General features: G+C 34.0%; 1 protein-coding gene across 2 annotated transcripts in view; it reads right to left on the reverse strand.

The window, feature by feature from the left end:
- The window catches only part of LOC149536411 (apyrase 2-like), a 60,816-nt gene that overhangs the window by 7,233 nt on the left and 32,940 nt on the right, over positions 1-20,643 (reverse strand). For both annotated transcript variants that reach the window (XM_089807223.1, XM_089807222.1), the window contains exons 2-6: positions 15,118-15,246; positions 14,930-14,986; positions 14,650-14,742; positions 11,245-11,450; positions 10,818-10,909 (exon numbers count right to left, since the gene is read on the reverse strand). In XM_089807223.1, coding sequence (XP_089663349.1) covers positions 10,818-10,909; positions 11,245-11,450; positions 14,650-14,742; positions 14,930-14,986; positions 15,118-15,246 — 577 coding nt within the window. The remainder of the gene's footprint in view (positions 1-10,817; positions 10,910-11,244; positions 11,451-14,649; positions 14,743-14,929; positions 14,987-15,117; positions 15,247-20,643) is intronic.

Below are 20,643 nucleotides of genomic sequence, written 5' to 3' on the forward strand. Positions count from 1 at the left end.
TTCAACCAAGGTGGTTAAGGACCCATACTTGTTAGCTCAATGGTAGGTAATGCCCTCGTACCCTTTACTTTTCTAGCAATGCTTCCCCCCTTCGTCGCATGACTATTATTTTGAAAGAAACGAAGCGTGCAAAATTGATTTCTTGTGCAATTTGATGGTTTATTTCATCTCTTAATTGATAAGAAGTTAGAACACACTTGGATCTGACAAATATTTGAAATCTATAATGGTTCAAGCAGTATCCTGGCCAAGTAACAAGCTTGCCAGAAATCCAAAGAAACCTCTCAATATGAGAGGTCATGCGAGGCTTCACAACTCAACCAAAAAGACATGAAGGAGAGCATTAAAAGAGGTTTTGTACAATGGAATACGTCCAATAAAGGCAAACGAACCTCAGCATATTGACAATGTCTTTTGTGGTTGATCTTAGGGTGCTTATCTCTATAAGGACCAAAGCATCGAGAATGAATGTTGTGCTACTCTAGAAACATTTATCATTAGATATAATCATTACATCTATAGGTAAGTAGCAAACTAAAAACTAAAAAGTAATTGTGGGCCCCAAATTCTATGTTTGTAATAGCATTGATAATCCTCTAAAACATTGTGTCCAAGAGTATGAACAAAATATTCTAGGCCATAGAGAGCTAAGGCTTTTATGAGAGAGTCCAAGAGCTTCACCTTTGATTGAACCTACTAGAGATAAACCTAAAAGCATCTTTTGTGGGAAAAGACTAGGGTGGCATATCCTCTGCACACTAGAATTTGAAATGCATGCTTTGGGTTAGATTTTGATGTAGCAAACAATGCTCCCACATACGCATCAGGCAAGGATTTCTATGAGGTGTCGTTGTAAGTAAAAATCCTCGATAGCCTTGAAGTTAAAAGTCAAAATAATAGTCACAAATAACCAACACATCAATTTTACATGAACCATAACGATTATCTAACTTAACCAAATCAACTCACTTCACATGGAGTTCTCAACGGCTATAAAGAATATTTTATTTTTAAGCTAAAATAGGGATGTAATATCCATAACTAATTTCCATAACTCCAATTCTACACCACCATGACAATGGTAATGGTATCCTTTAATAGTCTATGTAATGCTCCACAACTCTAGACTCTATCCACAACTCCAGACTCTATATCAATGCATCTTTATATCCAACGCCTCTTAACCAATTGTGATATACAATGTTCAGTTTCATGATTGTTTCGTAGATGCTAAATCAAATTTTTCCAATTGCAGTTGTCATGAAAAAAACACCACGCATCTCTACTACCCCTTGGGCATTCCTAGGATTCATTTGATAAAATTAATACACCAAAACTTCTTTAATTACAGTTCTATCAGAAAAGAACTCCAAACCCTAAATGAATGATCCACAAATTTCATATGCCTTGCTGCATTATATATATGGATGTTGGATTTTGGAAAAACAATTACTTTGACTTTTAACATTGAGGCTATCCAGAATTTTTCCTTACAAAGACACTTGGTAGAAAATCCTTCCCTAATGTTGGTAGACCAAAATCCAACCCAAAGCATGCATTTCAACCTACAGTGTGCAAAGGATATGCCATCATGGTCTTTCTCCACAAAAGATGTTTTTAGATCTATCTCCAACAAGATCAATCAAAGGTGAAGCTCTTAGACTCTCTCATAAAAGCCATAGCTCTCTATGGCTCAGAATGTTTTGTCCCTACTCTTGAACACAATGATGGTGCTCATGCTGAAAGGGAACAAGCTAGTATGTTTCAGAGGATTATCAATGCTATTGCAAACATAGAATTCAAAGCCACAATTACTTTTTGGTTAGCTACTTACCTATACATGCAATGACTATATATGATGAGAAATGTTTCTAGAGTAGCACAACATTCATTCATCCTTGTAGAGATAAGCACCCTAAGATCAACCACCAAAGACATTGTCAATATGCTAAGGTTTGCTTGGCTTTATTGGATGCATTCCATTGTAGAGAATCTCTTTTAATGCTCTCTCCTTCACGTCTTTTTCGCTAAGTAGTTAAGCCTCACATTACCTCTCATATTAAGAGATTTCTCTAGATTTCTAACAAGCTTGTTACCTCGCCAGGATTCTACTCGAACAATTGTAGATTTCAAATCTATGTCAAATCCAAGAGGTTTCTAACTTCTTACCAATTATGAGATGAAATGAACCATCAAATTGCACAAGAAGATAAAATTTACATGATTTGTTTCTTTCAAGAGATAGGGAGGGAAGATCATACCACTATCTTTATAACAAAGTATAATTCATTATATACAAGCATCATGTATGGTGTGATGTCCCCTTTCTGAAATAGGATTTAATTATAAAATAATAATAGTATTAGAATATATAAAGAATATAAACAAAATTCAAATATAAAAAAATGGATTAAAATTTAATTTAGTTTAACAAATGGTTACAAGGCATAAAATGAACGGTTGTAACTCCCTCAACATTAGATAGAAAAGGGAGAATTGAATTTCATTTGGGAAAGGACAAGAAGAAAAGAGGAAAGAAGGGTAGTGGAGAAGCTAAGGAAGGAATATTTGAAGAAGATTGGAATGGGAAGAATTGATGAAGGGTTGTGACTCTTATGTAGGGTTGTGACCCACTTGAACATTAGTAATAATGGAAGGTTGTGACTGTCCCATCATGAAGATATAGTCCAAGGGAAAGACATTTGTTGAAAGCATGGAAAAAGGGATCAACATAAGGAAGGTAATCGCAGTCAATTTTGTTTTGAGATATAACACAGTTCGGATGTGCATAAAGGGAGCGTAGGAATAAAGACCAGATTAATGTGGTAGAAGCAACTTCCAAATGGGCAGCAATGATGGAGGGTTGTGACCCTTTCTAAGGATGGTAATTGTTAAAGGGTGTGAAAATTGAAAATGGCAGACATGGTGAAAAGGTGTGACCTTTCCTCACAAAAGATATAAAGGGGGAAGACGGATCAATGGGGAAATAGAGGTTATAAAATATATTTGATACTCTTCACAAGGAAGAGATGAGAAAAATAAATGTATCATTCACATTGCTATCAAGCATTGTGTGACAGAAAATTATGCTGTAACATATCTACGAGGTCAATACTCATTTGAGAATGTTAGATCTGAATTCTATTTGAAATTAAAAGAACCTTATTTTGTCTAATATATAAATATATCACATATGCTTGTTAACAATAGTGAAATCAGAATTATAGCACTTGATCTATTTCAAAATTCTTAGTGCATAGAGAAATTGTTGCTTTGATTTTTGAAGTTGATGATGTTCAGGTCAGAACAGTAGCGGCTAAATTAATAAAAGTTTTCGTGTGATGCATTTGAACTCAAATTTGTGTATATGCATTTATCCAAATTTGTTTGATGCATTTACAAGGGTTAAAAAGGTGAAAGTCTACCTCAGATTAAACAACAGATTATTCATGTTATGGTTGATAAATGTCTAAATTGTGAAAGACAAGTAATCTTGATCGAGATTTGTGAGTGTTTGGAATTGGTTGGAGGTGCTAGCATGCATAGAAGTCGCTAACTCCGTTTTGCAGATCAATGTATTTCTAATCATGCCTTGATGTTACAGAGATTAACCATAGCATTGGAGGCCCGTTCTGCTCTTTCAAAAGCTATATAGAGGTGTTGTGAATAAGCCAATAGGTGGATCGTGAGGAGGATTAGATCATAAGTACATAAGTATTATTGTTCTAATTTTATGATTTTTTTTATAGTAATATATATATATATATATATTGTTGAAGTTGATGAAAGATCAATCCAACAGCTCCCAAGAATCACGTGCATGCAAACACCTGTCACAAAAAGAAAGAAGCAAAAATTATGTAAGCTGAAATTGTCAGATCCATAGATGAGACATTCTTCGTGAGCAAAAAGAGAAATTACTATTATCAAAAATGAATTAGTTAATAATTACAAAGAGAGATCGTCTTTATAAAGGAGATTGAAACCCTAAAAAGGTCTAACCTAGGTTGCATAATAATAATTAATAAAAGATTTAATTATTATATGCCTAAAGTTTAGCTTAAGTAGACTAGAGTTAATTAGAAAATATCTAATTACTCTAACACCCCCCCTTAAGATAAACTTAGGGAGTAGCTAAAAACCTAGAAACTACTACTGCAAGTAAATTTGGGTCCCAACAAACAAAGCCTGATGAGGTACCCAAGCACAACCAAGTCTCTGAAAAAAGGAGAAATAGAGAAAACCACATAGGAAAAACCCTACTCCAAAAAGCGATGGAAAAAATGTTGAAAGAAACTAGTGAAGGACTGAAGAAGCCTCCAAACTAGGGATGTCCCAAAAGATAAGAACAAAAGATGTTCACGAAGAACACCAGTGAAACATGTAGAAGTTCCAAAGCTCTGTCAAAAGTAACTGCTTCTCTAAAGAACCTCCACTGAAATAGAACTTGAGCAGGTAGAGAAAACTGTAATTTGCATCGAATCAGAAGGCATACAAAGGCAAACAACTGAACTCGAAGATACAGATGGCATGAAACACCAAAGCCCTAAGAGTTGATCAATCGAACATGGAAGGCTGCAACCAAAGTAGAAACAAAAAGATGAGTGTCTATATGGTAAATGGTCCATCTCACCGAAATGCATAGGTACAACCACTGCATCCGCCTAGTACATAGGAACAAAAACTGAATACATAGCTCACTCCATCGAACAAAGGAAGCATGAGAAACAACAAAAGAACCCCCCCTAATGCAGACACGAGTGAAGTGACAGACAACTGGAAAAGTGTGCCAAAAGAACTGCATGTTAAGGAACCACAATCAAGATGCACAAAAGAGTACATATGTGTGTACTAAGGTGATCAATCTCGGACACTTCATGAGGCTAATGTCACGGAAGGGACACTCACTGGACAAAGGACGATGGCAAACGAAGGCAAAACATCAACCCCCCATGACACTTTGATCATGAGCAGTGCATGTACAATAAGGCACAAGATATGGTAAATCCCAATAATACAATAATCTGCATGACTATCCTCAAATGACACTGCTCGAATCAGAAGGCAAAACAAGGCAAAACTACTAAATCAAAAATATAGATGGAATATTCTCAGTGCGTTCACAAGAATGCATACAAATGATGTGTAAATAGACCAAAAGAGACATAAGACTAATACAATAGCTAGTACAAGTCATGAGGAATCATTTGAAGCAACGAAATCGATCCTTGGACCTGAAACAACCAAGATATCCACCAGATTGCAAAAATCCAAAAGACTGAATAGAATGTGCTTGGAGCATTTTCTGAAAAAACAACCAACATAACTGGAAAGAGCTCGGAAAGACCTTTCCAATGATATAATGAATTCCCAAATCGAAGATCGAATGCTCAAAATATGTCTCCCAGAGTGCAAAATTATAACCCTTACTTTGATAGAAAAAAGCCATCAAAAAAAAAAATCAAAACTGAAAACTAATTGTACCACTGTGACGGCCTCAGAACCAACTTTCTGGTGATATCTCATTTTTTGGCAAACGGAGTCTGTATGCCCGAGATATGAGCAAAAACACGAAGGTAGGTCCAAACAAAGCTTGAACAAGTAACAGAAGTGCTGATGCAATGCTGACATCAGCAAATGACAGCTTAAATTTGACGGTCAAACGACCATCGAGGCAAAAAAAAATGCCTAAAAAAATGACCCTTATCAGGAAAAGAATATCCGATCATCGGAAACAAGACGAAGATGAAAGAACTATTGTCGTAGGTAAAAGAGCCAATCTCGGAGTAAAAAGGTGGCCAAGAAAATTCCATGTTTGATAACATGAAGAATTTAAGCAATACAAATCCCCAAAGCCTGAAGAATACATGCAAAACACTAGATCTGTTATGTCAAACACTCGTTCTTCTTTATCTCCAAAAACTGAACAAGCTATAGCAAATCTGGCTCTAATAGCATGTTGAAGTTGATGAAAAATCAACTCCACAGCTCCCAAGAATCACCTACATGCAAACACCTGTCACAAAAAGAGACAAACAAAAGTTGGAGGTTGAAATTGTTGGATCCATAGATGAGACATTCTTGATAAGCAAAAAGAAAAATTGCTATTATCAAAAGTGAATTGGTTAATAATTACAAAGAAAGATCGTCCTTATAAAGGAGATTGAAACCCTAAAAAGGTCTAACCTAGGTTGTAAAATAATAATTAATAAAAGAATTAATTATTATATGCCTAAAGTTTAGCTTATGTAGACTAGAGGTAATTAAAAAATATCTAATTACATATATATATATATTGATGCCATGAGCATTGCATTGGCTAGAGGCAGAAGACAAAATCTCTACTATATGCATTAGACCTCAAAGAGATCAGTATTTATGATTATATATCTTGAATGTTGATTATAAATAGTGACTGCTTTTAGCATTAATAGTTATGAGATATTAATATTTATCAAGGTTGTAGGGAGCAACAAAGAAGCAATGAGATACATATTCAGAGGGAGACTATTCAGCTTCAGAGGGATGTGATAGAGGAGATGTCCAACCTTTTGCAAGCTAATGAATTAGTAATTCACTTGGAATCAACTTTCTTTTTATGGTGATTAAAGTTGTCCCTGCTAAGAGGGAATCTTTGTTAAGAGAAAATCTAAATTGTTAATGCATTATTCTCTAGGAGAAGTGTGAGGTGAAAGCTCTTGTTCCACCCTCTGTGAGTAGGTATGGTGGACCACCCTCTACAAGTAGGCATGGTGGAAAAACATTCTCTCTAGGAAAAGTTTGAAGTGAAAACCCTCATTCCACCTTGTGTGAGTAGATATGGTGGACCACCCTCTACGAGTAGGCCTGAAAGTGAATTCTTCTCTAGAAGTCATGTGTGTGACTCCATTTTGTGTGCTTATGAAGTGACTATGGTGAATTATGTTATGCTATGATAACATGTGTTATGTGATATGAATTTATCATCTTAGATTGCAGCTATTTGTGCCTGCCTTAGTAAAGATCTCTCTCTTGCTAAGAGGGAGAGCTGAAGATCGTAACTGCAATGGAGATCTTTAACTCTAATTTTTTGAAGTAGAAATATTATTTATTATGACTGTCATGGTCATCTTTAGGTGAATGAGACATTTGTGATAATATTTAAGATAATGTATATAAAAAGACATGTGGTCATACATCATGCAAAGAGGCATGCATACGGAAATATGAAGTGTTGAATATGAAGAGACCTTCATGTGTAAGATGAAGAGTCAAAATGCAATCTATTTATGTGATTGCTCAGCGTGTTGTAAAACATTCAAGTGAAAGCTTCGTACTTCAACATTTTATCAATAAAAGAGATATTTTGTTGGTGTCGATGGGTTTTTTCCCCTTCAAGTTGAAGGGTTTTCTCAAGATAAATGTATCAAGTCTTTTGTGTATTATTTATGCTCTTCTTTATTGCTGTTTATCCAATTTCTGGGCTAAAAACTTAACATAATATATACATATATTATGTATGTCCGTTAATAATAGTGAAATCAGATTTATATATCAATTACATAGCTTATTCCTTAATCACTCGCTCATACCATTAAGAGGATAGGCTGGTTTTGTCAGATATGCAAGAAACTCCCAAGATGGGATAAGGAACCATCACAAATCCTTGAGGGTATTGTACCAAAACAGGTATGCACATGTTCTAAGTGACCACAAACAAGTAATTCCTCATCCTTTTAAGGTTATTTATTAGGAGTAAAGTAAGGCAATTAGGTGTTAACTAACTTACTGGTTTAGATTCAAGGATGGGTTCGAATATGAGAACCCGTTACATAGGTTTATGAATTTATTTTTCCATTAGGGTCTGTATAGGTTCGTGTGTGCGTGTAAATATATATGTATATATGCATTATATATATATATATAAATATAAAAAATACATACAAAATTGTAAAGGTAAATCATTTCATAGTATGATACAATGCCAAATGCCAAAGATAATTATTTAAACATGATTCTAATTAAAACCATTACTCAATTACAAAATGAAAATGAAGCTCATGAATATTTCAAAGTTCAAACATGATTCAATGTTTAATGTTCATTAATAATCAAAGTGTTCATCAATCATCAAATGGATTATCAAATTAATCATTGTCCATGGCATTTTCAGCAACTGAAAGAAGATATTCATCATCATTAGAAAAATGAGAGGAAAAAGAGAGGGTAAATGTGAAATAGAAGTGTGTTTGGAGACTACATAATGGGTCATTCTAGTGTTAGTATTAGCATATTTTAATATTTCTTTCATTGTCATCTTAGTTAGCCTTTAGTTTATTAGGTAGTTTCTATTTATGTCTTTAAGTTCACGACTATTTCATTTAGAAACATCATCTTTGTAAATCTACATAAGGAATTTTCATCTCTTTTGTTTAATACAACTACAGAATTGATTTACCAAAACATGGTATTAGAATAGGTCAATGGGATTTCATAAAATTAGCCAGTTTTTTAAAGAAAAAATTCAGCCTCCTCTAATCGAGTAATTTTTCCATAACTTTATATTCAATTTTTTTTAATGAAAATTGTAAGAGATATTTTATGAAATGTTGCGGTCCGTCTTTGAAGATTTTTGCTGAAAATCGCATGTCTTTGTGCATTTTGTTACTTGCATGTACTGTTTTACCATATAAAGTATCCTATTTTGCAGCATGAAGGTTTTTCTAATAGGTTTTCATTTTTTTTTCCCTCAAAAAAATTTCAATTCTGTAATTCACAAAGTTTTGTCGGATTCCTTTCTTATCTAGTGGGTTCATGATTTTTAACTCAAACATTATATGTTGGGTTTTACTATTCTCCTCAAAATGAAGCTTTCTATTCTTTGATCTGTGTCTCAAATTCTATTATAACTAGTTTTGATCGATTTTTCAACTCAAAAATCATGTCTAATTATTACAATTTTCCTCCTTACAAAATTGTGTCTTTTTGCAATCTGTTTTGGGGCATCGTGCTCATCTGGAAAGTTTGGAGGGTTTTTTAATTTTTCCTCAAAATCATGGTAGTTGTTCTTAGTGTTTATCTCAGTCTCCAAGAAAGATTAGCTTCGTTATCCTACATCAAGTTGGATCTTTTGTGATGATTTATGGTCAAATGTTTTGTTGATTGTAGGTGGGTTAGTGGTAGACTCGTCTCGATGGTAGAGTTAGTGGCAAGCTCATCTCTTGTTGCAAGGCATTCTTAAAAGCAGATGCCCTTCTCTATTCTTTTTTGGCTGGATTTTGGCTTCTTGGTCATTAAAATTTTGCAAATCCAAGGAGTGTCTTAGTAGCAATAGAATGTTTTGAAGAATTTGTGACCAGAAGACAACAATTAGACAACGACCATTCAGAGAGGGTATCAAAATATTATAATGTTTCTTTAATGGTGATCTTAGTCTTTAATTTTTTTTAGGTAGTTTCTATTTTTGTCATTAGTTCACAATTGTTTCTTTAGGAAACATGATCCTTGTAAATCTATATGAGGAGTTTTCATCTCCTCTATTTAATACAACTAAAACAACATCGATCTACCATAATAGATAGAACCAAAAATGAAGTATATTTTTTATGTTTTAGGGCCCACTCTTATAGTTGACGCCATGGGTTTTCACCAATCCATGCGAGTCCTTGCTCAATCTGCATGGGTTTGGGTTAGGTTTAGGCAAGGGCAGTGCCTAGCCTTGTGGGTCTTCCCAAGTAAACCCACAAGGCTGGGCACTGACCCTACACAAATTCAGCCCAAATCCCCATGTGTACCCGGACCCAATTCAAGGGTCCAAGGTGCGAATGTTGTAACTTAGGGAGTTAAGTATCTATTATGAATCAATAATTGTTTCTTAATTTGATCTAATTTATATGCATAATTACGTATGTTAATCATTGGGAATTGGTGACCTCTTAGTAGGAAACATTACAAAATGTCATTTCTAGGTGCAATCCAAACCCTAGTTGGGAATTTTAGGGTAAATCAAGTCCCAATTAAGGATTTCTCTCGAAAAATTATATGAAACAATGAGGATCTCTCTCTTCCTGTATTCTTTATATATCCTGATTGGAGATGTCTCTCTTTGGTCTTTACGGTGATGGAGATTTTCAGACAAATCACCCAATTCCCTTGAAACTATGTATAGATCATCCCAATTTCATCAACACCACAAGTATAACCCCAAATAACCCACAGTCGCTGATAATACTCATAATTGTTGTCAATTGACAAAAAAGTAGAACATTGCTCATTGACTCAGTTACTTGGAAGTATACGTAATTTAGGACCATGTTGCAAGAAAAGGTTGCATTCCCTGGCTTGTAATCTCCTTATAAAGTAACAGACGACCTTTAACTCCCTTTTGAAAGCAATAAAGTTGAGTTTGATTTCACCAAGCACTAAACTCTCCCTTTCAATCTAAACAATTATTGAATGGATATTCTTCAAGAGGTGTTTGACAAGAAGGGCCTTGGAGGATATTACTTGTAAAACATTATAGAGTCACCAATCTACTTTAATCATTTGAATTTTGAAGACACTTAAAGTTATAACAATTCCACAGTAATTTGTCAAAAAAATTCAGCGGTATCATAAAAGATTTATAAAATTATCTCTTAATAAAGGATTCTAACAGAGACCAGTAACTGAAATGACATTGTCAGATCCTCAAAAGCAGTGACATTTATTTCATGAGAAGGTCAAAATAAATCATGACTCCAAGCACAAGCATTAACAATTTCACATTTAAAAAAACAAGGAAGCAATACAGGAACAAATTTTCATCAAGTATTTGATATTGATTTGAAAACAAGTACCTTGAAAATCCTTTAAAATGCAAGGGGAATCGCCGTCCCCTGTGACTTTCAGAATTTCAGCACGAGCTGCCAACAGACCATAATGTAAATAGCTGCAATTGAGAAACATAACACCACAAACTACAATTTATTTCTGGTCTTGACATGAAATAAAGGAGATCTAAACTTAAAAAATGCAATGTGCTTGCTTTCTTGCATCCATATATGCCCATTTTTAAGATATACAGATACAAATTCTGAAAGCAACACAATGTTGCTTATGGAACTGAGAACAATCAGCATTGCCATGGACAAGAATAAAATTTATGAAGATTTACCATAAGCATCAAAAGAAATTATAACAGACTGCCATCCACTATTTTGGTTGTTTCTAATCATTTCCCCTAATTACATTTACTTCAGAACTTCTGGAAAGGGTTGAGAATACCTATGGACATAAAGATGGTATCTTTTACCCTTGAGGGTGAATTCCTTGATATATGAATCTTCTCCTTTGGGGGGCTTTGGTGCACTTTTGGCATCGTCATCTGAAATTGCGTATGCCATCTGAACAGAACCACCTCCAAGATCAACAATTCCAACTGTATCTGAATAGTCGCTACCTAAATTTCCTAACAGGTAGTTTATAGTAACCTACACCATAAACAACATCAAATAACTTAGTAGCTCAAAATTTTACCAGCCATCTAAAAAACAAAAATAAAGAAAATGTGACCAAAAACAGAAATAAAAAAAACAGATGTAATTATTTAGCCATAAAATTTATCTGTTATCACATCTTCATTGATAAGAACCTGTACCAACACTAAATCCATCAACATTTGAAAACATACAATCATTATGCAATGCAGGAAAGAGCATCCAAAATGCTTTTTAGAAATTTCATCACTTCAACACAACAAGGCATTTCACTATTACAGCATAAAATATAAATCGGTTGTCAATAGATGTTTAAAAGTACGTTGAAGAAGATGTTATAACTGCAATTAAGGGTATATGTTGAATTCTATCAAAATTAATTTTTTCAGTGTCGGCACTTCATAATCAGTGCAACATAGCAATATATCAAGGACTGCTCATATTGTGGCTTCTCTAGAATGATGTAGCAGATTGGTTTAACCACATACAACTTCATCATAAAATGTAAAAAATTAGACAGCTCTTTTTCACTATCTACTGTCGTGGATAGTATTTAGGTTGTACTCCCTTGGGTTCAGACTATGCAGATATAAATATTCAATTGCAAACAAATAACAATTAAAGGTCATAAGAAGTAAGACAAACCGATATCAAATTACCAATAGCATCTCACACATGCAACCATAAAGCTTTCAATGAACAAAATCAGAGGCTAGCCCAATACTTATGATTGTATCCTAATATTAAAAAACTGTACACTACTATGTCGTGAATTTGTCTCATGCGCTATCATAGGATGAACCACTGCTTTAATTGTTTAGCATTGTATTACAAGAAACATTTCCTTTGCATTGACATATATTCTAGGAGAATAACCTCAAATCTGGATAACTTCCTTTCTCATGCATTTTTTAGAACTAAAGTATAAAGCTTTACAGTGAACCTGCTTACCAAAAATTCTTCATAATATCATTTTAAGATGTTAAAATAAGGAAGAGTATACACTCTATCTAATCAACCACGCTAAGCATATGTTGAAAATTGTTACACCGTAACTCTTCATTGGCATGGAAAATAACTGTAAGGCCAAGCCTTCTGAGAGGGGATGTGATCCTACCTCTTTAGTGCAATTCATAAAATTGCCAATTACTAAGTGGTTAATAAAGTAAACAATCATGGATTTCATTGTCCTAACACTGTGTGGAATGTATGTCTATTGCCTCCAAGTACTACAATGTGAATTTATTTAAATGGTAAATAGAATTGAGCATTGTTTCATGAATGAATTCTGACTTCTCATTTCGAGCTCATGTTTCAAGGTTATTACTTAAATATAATGATTACATTATGTACTTGTGGTTTCTCGAATAGATCCTATGAAATGAAAGATGTATGCTACTTCAAACTAGAACAGTAACTACCTAATCGAGTTGAAAGTTAATGGCCGGAGATGAAGTTGTTTTCGATTCATGAAACTTTGTGGCTCTTTTGAAGGCTGGACGTGTTTAACTCTGGGGTCCCATGGAAGAAAGCTTCCTAAAAATAGAGCTGAAACTGCTTACTACTTTTTAGGAACATCTCAAAGGTGGTGGTCCCATGAATTTTGTAGTCTGGCTCAGCTTATAAGTTTAAACACCAACATTTAAGCTGCTTACTACTCTTTAGGAATATCTCAAAGGTGGTGGTCCCATGAATTTTGTAGTCTGGCTCAGCTTATAAGTTTAAACACCAACATTTAAGGAAGTGGTCTCATGAATACAATACCTTTGTCTTCCATACTTTGTGCATAAACAGAATAAATAAATAAATTATTTTCCCTCTAAAATGATTTTTTAAGAAAATTCAAATTCTATAATTAAATGTTCAACAAGTGACAAAATGCATTCCTAAGCTAGTGGGCAATTTCTAGCCCCACACTTTTTCAGCCCCTTGAATATGCAAATAAATTATTTTCCCTCTAAAATGTTTTTTTAAAGAAAATTCAAATTCTATAATTAATATTCAACAAGTGACAAAATGCATTCCTAAGCTAGTGGGAAGGAGAAGATTCCAGATAATCATGTTGTGAAACAAAATTTTGTTCATGGGACTACCCTCTTCTTCAAAATGGAGCTTGAGCCTCCCTCATGGGAAGCCCCGTGCATGAGACTCCAGCCTAACTATTGTGATTCTTTCAAAGGGTGGTAATTGTGAAAGGTCATGACCATTGCAAAGAGGCAGACATGATGAGGAGGTTTGACTCTAGCCCACATTGGAAAATATAAAGAGTGTTTTATTTGAGGACATCCAAAGCAGATCAATTTGGGGAATAATATATTATCCCCATAGGCAACACTGAGAAGTGTTGACTCAATCCTTATGAAGGGAGGTTAACCTTCCTCGAGTTAAGTATATCTGGAAGGTGAACCTCATATGGATTGTGGAAGGCCAAATGAGGCCAAGAAAGTTGCTATATCTACTCTTGGGCCTATGGTAGAGGATTGCTTCTTGCACCCTATCATGTCTCCTTATCGAAGCTCAGCTATTAATATATAAGTTACGTTAAATGACTAAGATGATTGTGAATATATGTTCTTTAGCCCTAGTAATGGTTGATCCTATGAATTGTGTCTTCTATATTTGTCTTACAAAATTGCCAAATCTCAACAAAGTTATAACTCTAATTATATTATTATGTTCCCTGTTTTATAGAATTATGACTTTACAGCAAACTATAGGGTAATCGAAAAAGGAGACATTAGACTCTTTCTTCCACAAAGAGCTCACATGTAAACATACCTACTCCTAAATGCACATTCATGTTCCATTCACAATAAATTGCCAATAACAGCAGCACCACAAAGAATTGAAGAAGATTTAGACAGGGCAAAACAAGTTTGTATATAAGTGGGTCATACTAACACAAATTTTTTATTGCAGAGGAATGTGAAAACTCTGTGATTCCTACGATTTAAAAAATTATGACTTACCTCGATGATTTTAAAAGTGCTTGAATAGTATATGCTTAATAATATTACATGAAATTTTTATTATATTTTGCTATGCTCATCTCATGCGTATTTCAGGTCTCATCATTTATATGTGTATCGAGCAATGAGAATAAGAGCAAAATATTGTAAGGATTTCTAACAATAATATATGATCATCTCCTAAAGGAAAGATCAATCCATAAGTCAGATAAATAGTAGTATACCCATTGAAATGATCCTTCTTGAGCTCCATCCAAAACGGTAACCCACTCTGGTTTAAATTCCAATGAGCTTTTGTCAGTCAAAAAATCCTTCACCTGCAGTTAAAATAATACTATTGAGTGAACACAGATATTAACTTGAATGGCACAAGTATAATATTGATTAGCTTTCATAATTATCCTGTTGAAATCACAAACTGACAATACATGCAGAAAACAACTTTTTTGGCTTTTGAAAAGAATTTTTTTTTCCTGCATGGTGCATGCAGGCTGAAGTGCTTACCTCTTGTAGAATTTTATCAGCCGAGTCACCAGGCAATTGTCTTAAACCAGCCGTTGCCTGGAATATATTATTAAATGAGATTAAGCTTTTCACCAAAACATCACACCAGTAGGGATCACTCTATATTTACAAATTACTTCACCAATCTGCATAAAAGACAATCTAGACTATAGAAAGGCTGCCTTTACCCCAACTCTAACAGGCGTGCTCTTGCGCAGAGTTTCAGGCACAACTGCCTCGGCTGCCTCTAAAAGGGATTCCAGAGAATTTGCAGCCTCCTTTGGATTTGCGGCATAGGCACTCAAACCAGGTTTTTTCTGCATCAAATTCAAATGCAAGAATTCAGAAGAATGAAAACACAAACATGTCAATTGGCTAATAAGTAATATAATGTTGAATTTCCATTATCTATTAGTATTAAATAACTTCTACAAATGCCGGTTTTCCAGAGCACAGAGCTGCCAACATACAATAAATTTTATAATGGTACTGAATTTTGGGTTAACGATATACTCCATAACAACACAGATATAAGTACAGATTATATCAAAAGCTTCCTTATGCAACCTTAACAGTTTGAATTAGAAATACAAAAGACCATACAATTCAAATGTTTAAGCCAAAAGGCAGTCATATGGCATGAACATACAATCCACATTCTGAGAGTTGTTGACATAATTCACTCAGGTGCATGATAAGAACTACAAAGAATGTACACAAATAGCTAAGAGCATCAGAGAGATATGCTACCAAGCCTGTTAGGTTCACAATCTCAACTAATATAATAATATATAGATAAAATAGATGGACCATGATGATGGCTTGGGCTTGCTGGATAAAGAAAAACACGTGAAAAGCTAGATACCAATAACTTCTTGAAAGAGTAAACCTCATTATCTTCTCTCTGCTTAACGGATATTATTCTATGGACAAATTAGAATCTGTATAGCTTCTCTGATAACTAAAAAATATATCTGGCATGATATAGAGTAAATGCAGCCCCCAAACAGTGATGATGCAGTCTCAAAATGAATAGATTTTAAATGTAAAAGGACAAGACTTCAGAAATGCGAATCATATATCCTAGAGATATCTTGGAGAACCATATGTATTGTCAAGACCTGTTGAAGTATAGCATCAGTCGAAGTGAAGTACTCATTATATTGAGTATTTGTATTTATGATTTACATGAGCATTGTTTTATGTCTTATATTATTGATAAGCACAATATATATATATATGTCTATTTATTCATAAATGACTTAAATAATCGAGCTCTTATCATAAGAAGAGACTATTATGTTATCAGGGTTCCTCAATGTATTTGTTAATACCACCAATTGATTATCAGTTGAGAAGCAAACTAAATGTATTTGTTTATACACCGAATGATGATCGGGGATGTCTACGTGGCCTTTGGCCATGTAGAGTCATGTCTCTACAGGGACATGACTTTGTACATATTTAACTTGGAGCAATTGGTGGAGTTTGATATCAATTACAAAGGCATATCGGACTCAGCGATTGGTCTCCTGCAAACAAGGATATTTATCAAACCATGCTCATCCATTCTCCATTGTTGTTCAAGTTCGAAGGAACTGCACAGCACATTACTGTTCAAGTTTAAAAGATTTGCATCAGAACTGCACATTATATATACAATCAGATTGGTAAGTAAATATGAACCAGTTCAATCTGTAATAATAGTTTGTATCTCTATCAAAGATCCTTTTTTCACATAGTATCAAAGCCATCCTGATAGGGAATTCTATTCTTCAGAATTAAAATTGATCTCAAATTTATTAATATTAGAATTATATCCTCAAATTCAAAATGGTTAATCATGTAAGATTAGAGGTTAGACTTGAGGGAGCATCAAATTTTTCATCATGGAAAATTTGAGTCGTGATAGTACTAAGAGAAATGGAGTTACAAGAGTATATAGAATCAAACAAATCTATACCTGAAAATGATCTAGATAAAATGACATGGAAAAGGTACAACAACAAGGCCATGAAAATTATTATAGACACCATGAAGGATCATATTCTTCCTTCTATATCAAGTCTTAAAACTACATTTGAGATGTTATCTACTATTAAGAACACTTTTGAAATTAATAACACTAGTAGGCTACTAACTTTAAAGCAAGATCTTCTATATATAAAAATGAATAATGGGGAGTCAATCACATCCTATTTTCTAAGAATCTCTGAGTTAAAAGATCAACTTGCAACAATTGGAAGTCAAGTTGATGACAAAGAACTTAGCATCATAGCATTAAAAGGACTTCCACTATCTTGGGAAACCTTTATTCGTAGTCGAAGCTCCCAACCTGACCTTCCTAAATTTGAATTACTCAAAAATGAATGCACTCAAGAAGAATCAAGATTAGTATCCTGGGGAATCAGTATAAATCAAGAGGAAGATATTCAAGCACTTCATGCTAATTCAAACAATAAAGAAAAGAAAGGTAATATTCAAATGTAATAGGAAGGAATTCAACAAAACACATAAGAAACGAGATTGGTCAAAAGTACAATGTTTCAAATGTGACAAATTTGGTCACACTAACAACTTTTTCCCCGAACAAAAGAAAATTCAAGCAGCTCTAGCAGAATACAAAGAAGATAAAGAAGAAAAAGAAGAAAACTTTACATTTTATCTAGCTCTCTCAAGTGAATTAAACTCAAACAAAAACACCTGGATTATAGACGATGGAGCATCACGTCATATTACAGGTTTTAGAGACGAACTCAAAAACTTCAAAGAATATTCCTCTGAAGAAGTAACCATTGGAGACAATTCTACACATCCAGTTAAAGGTATTGGATCATGTTCAATTCATCTAAATTCAGGTATTACTCTCCAACTTAAAAATGTTTTAGTCGTACCTAATATAAAAAAAAAAATTGGTCTCTACCTCCGGTCTTGTTGATCAAGGATACAGAATCAACTTTCAAGAGGATAAAGTTCTATCTATGCCAAATAACTCTAACATCAAGAAAGCTATATCTATTGAATTTAGAGATGGAAGTTTATATAAACTTTGTAATCAACAAAATTTAGCCCTAAATCATGAAACATCAAATTCAACTGAAATTTGGCATAGAAGACTAGGTCACCTTCATTTCTGTGTATTGTCACCAATAGGGAAAATTGTAAAAAGATTACCTAGTCTCAAATCTTATCATTTAGGTATCTACAAAGGATGTGCCCTAGGCAAGAACACCAAGAAATCCTTTCCTAAAAGCATACACAAATCAAAATTTGTACTTAAACTTGTACACACTGATATATGTGGTCCTATGACTGTACCTTCCCTAAATAGGTGCCTCTATTATGTGATTTCTATTAATGACTATTCTAGAAAAACTTGGATCTACTTCCTCGAACAAAAGGAATCAATTGAAGTATTATCTAAATTCAAAGCACTAGTTGAAAACCAGTCTAGACAGAAAATAAAAATACTAAGATCAGACAATGGAGGTGAATACATCTCTGAAGCTTTCAAAGATTTTTGCATTGCTGTTGGGATTAAGAGGGAGTTTTCTGCACCATATAATCCTCAACAAAATAGAGTTGTAGAATGTAAAAAAAGATCAATTATTGAATCAGCCAGAGCAATGATGCATGACCAAAATCTTCATACTTCCTCTTGGGCTGAAGATTCTAATACTGCAGTTTATATTCAAAATAGATGTCCTCGCTCAATATTAGAAAACACTACTCATGAAGAAGTATTTTCAAGTATCAAACCAGATCTAAGTCACCTAAGAATATTTGGGTGTCCTATTTGTATTCGTATTCCTAAAGAGAAAAGAACAAAATTAGAACCATTTGAAAAGAAGGGAATACTCATTGGATACAGTGAAACAACCAAAGGTTACAAGATCTATGTTCCGGGTCAAAGAACAATTGAGATCAGTAGAGATGTAAAATTTGAAAAAGATATTGCCTTCAATCTTTCTAAGAACATTGATGAACCATATACAGAACCTACTACTGAACTAGAGGAAGATCACTCAGTAGAAAATGAGAGGCAGAATGATATTGAACCTCCTTCACCTACTATCTCAAATTCAAAGAGTATTGAAAATTCTAATAATAAAAAGAGGCCACTTTGGGCTAGGAAAATGATAGACGAGAATCATGTTGAACCTGATGAAGTAATCAGAGAAAGCAAGAGAACAAGAAATTAGTCATGTTATGTGGCACTATTAACTGAACTTATCAAAACAAAACCTTCAAATGTTGAAGACACTTTATCAAGCAAACCTTGGAAAGAAGTAATGATTGAAGAATATCAATCAATACTAAAAAATGATGTGTAGTATGTTGTACCCAGACCTAAGAACAAATCAGTTGTCTCTTCAAAGTGGCTATACAAAATCAAGCATGCACCTAATGGCAGCATTGAAAAATACAAAGCCAAATTTGTAGCGTGTAGGTTCTACAGAAGGAAAGAATCAATTATGAAGAAACTTTTGCTCCAGTTGCTAGGTACACATTTGTTAGGACTATCTTAGCAATTGCAGAATCCAAAGGATGGAAAGTTCATCAAATGGATGTTAAAACAACATTCTTAAACGGTGAAATTGAAGAAGTTTATATTGAGCAACCAGAAGGGTTCATCACTCATGACAAAAATTCCCACATGTGTAAATTAAAGAAGGCGCTATATGGCCTTAAACAGGCACCCATGGCATGGTATGAAAGAATAGACAGCTATCTAACAAAGTTAGAGTATTCTAGGAACGAAGCTGATCCAAACATATACTTCAAAATAAATGGTGATGACATGATCATTCTTGTGTTATATGTTGATGATTTGTTAATTATAGCTAAAGAACATCTTATAAGCAAATGCAAATAGGAACTAACAGCAGAGTTTGATATGAAAGATCTAGGTCTTCTCCACTACTTCCTAGGACTAGAACTCTGGCAAAAGGTGAACTACATTTTCCTAAATCAAGGAAAATACACTATTGATATTTTGACAAAATTTGGAATAATGGATATTGTAAATCAGTTACTGCTCCTATGGAAGTCAACTTACATAAGCTGAAGGATGATATGATTGAATCTAAATCTACTGAACCTACTTACTATAGGCAAATCATTGGATCCTTAACATATTTGGTGAATACTCGTCCTGATATATGTTATGCTACTAATACCTTAAGTCAGTTCACGTGTGAACCAAAGAAGATACATCTAATGACAGCGAAATATATCTTAAGATATCTAAGAGGTACAGTTGGTATGGAACTTAGATATGATCAAGTCGACATCAATTTTCATGGATATTCAGATTCTGATTGGGCAAGCAGCTCTATTGAACGTAAAATTACTACAAAATGCTGCTTTAGTCTCGAATCTAGGATGATTTCTTGGTTCAACAAAAAACAATCATCAGTTGCATTAAGCTCCACTAAAGCAGAATATATAGCCTCCTCCATGGGAGTCAGAGAAGTTGTATGGTTACAAAAATTGCTAGTTGGATTGTTTAAAAAGCCCTTGAAGCCAACTACCATTCACTATGATAATCAGAGATGTATCAAGCTTTCAGCTAATCCAGTTTTTCACAATCGATTTAAGCATATTGAAATACTTTATCATTACATTAGAGATATGGTAGATCAAGGTGTTATCAAACTGGAGTACATAAGTACAATTGAGCAGACAACGGATGTTTTTACCAAGCCTCTTGC

The sequence above is a fragment of the Cupressus sempervirens genome, chromosome 10 (assembly GCF_028749045.1).
Source record: "Cupressus sempervirens isolate cs-2001-9-10 chromosome 10, ASM2874904v1, whole genome shotgun sequence".
NCBI lineage: Eukaryota > Viridiplantae > Streptophyta > Pinopsida > Cupressales > Cupressaceae > Cupressus > Cupressus sempervirens.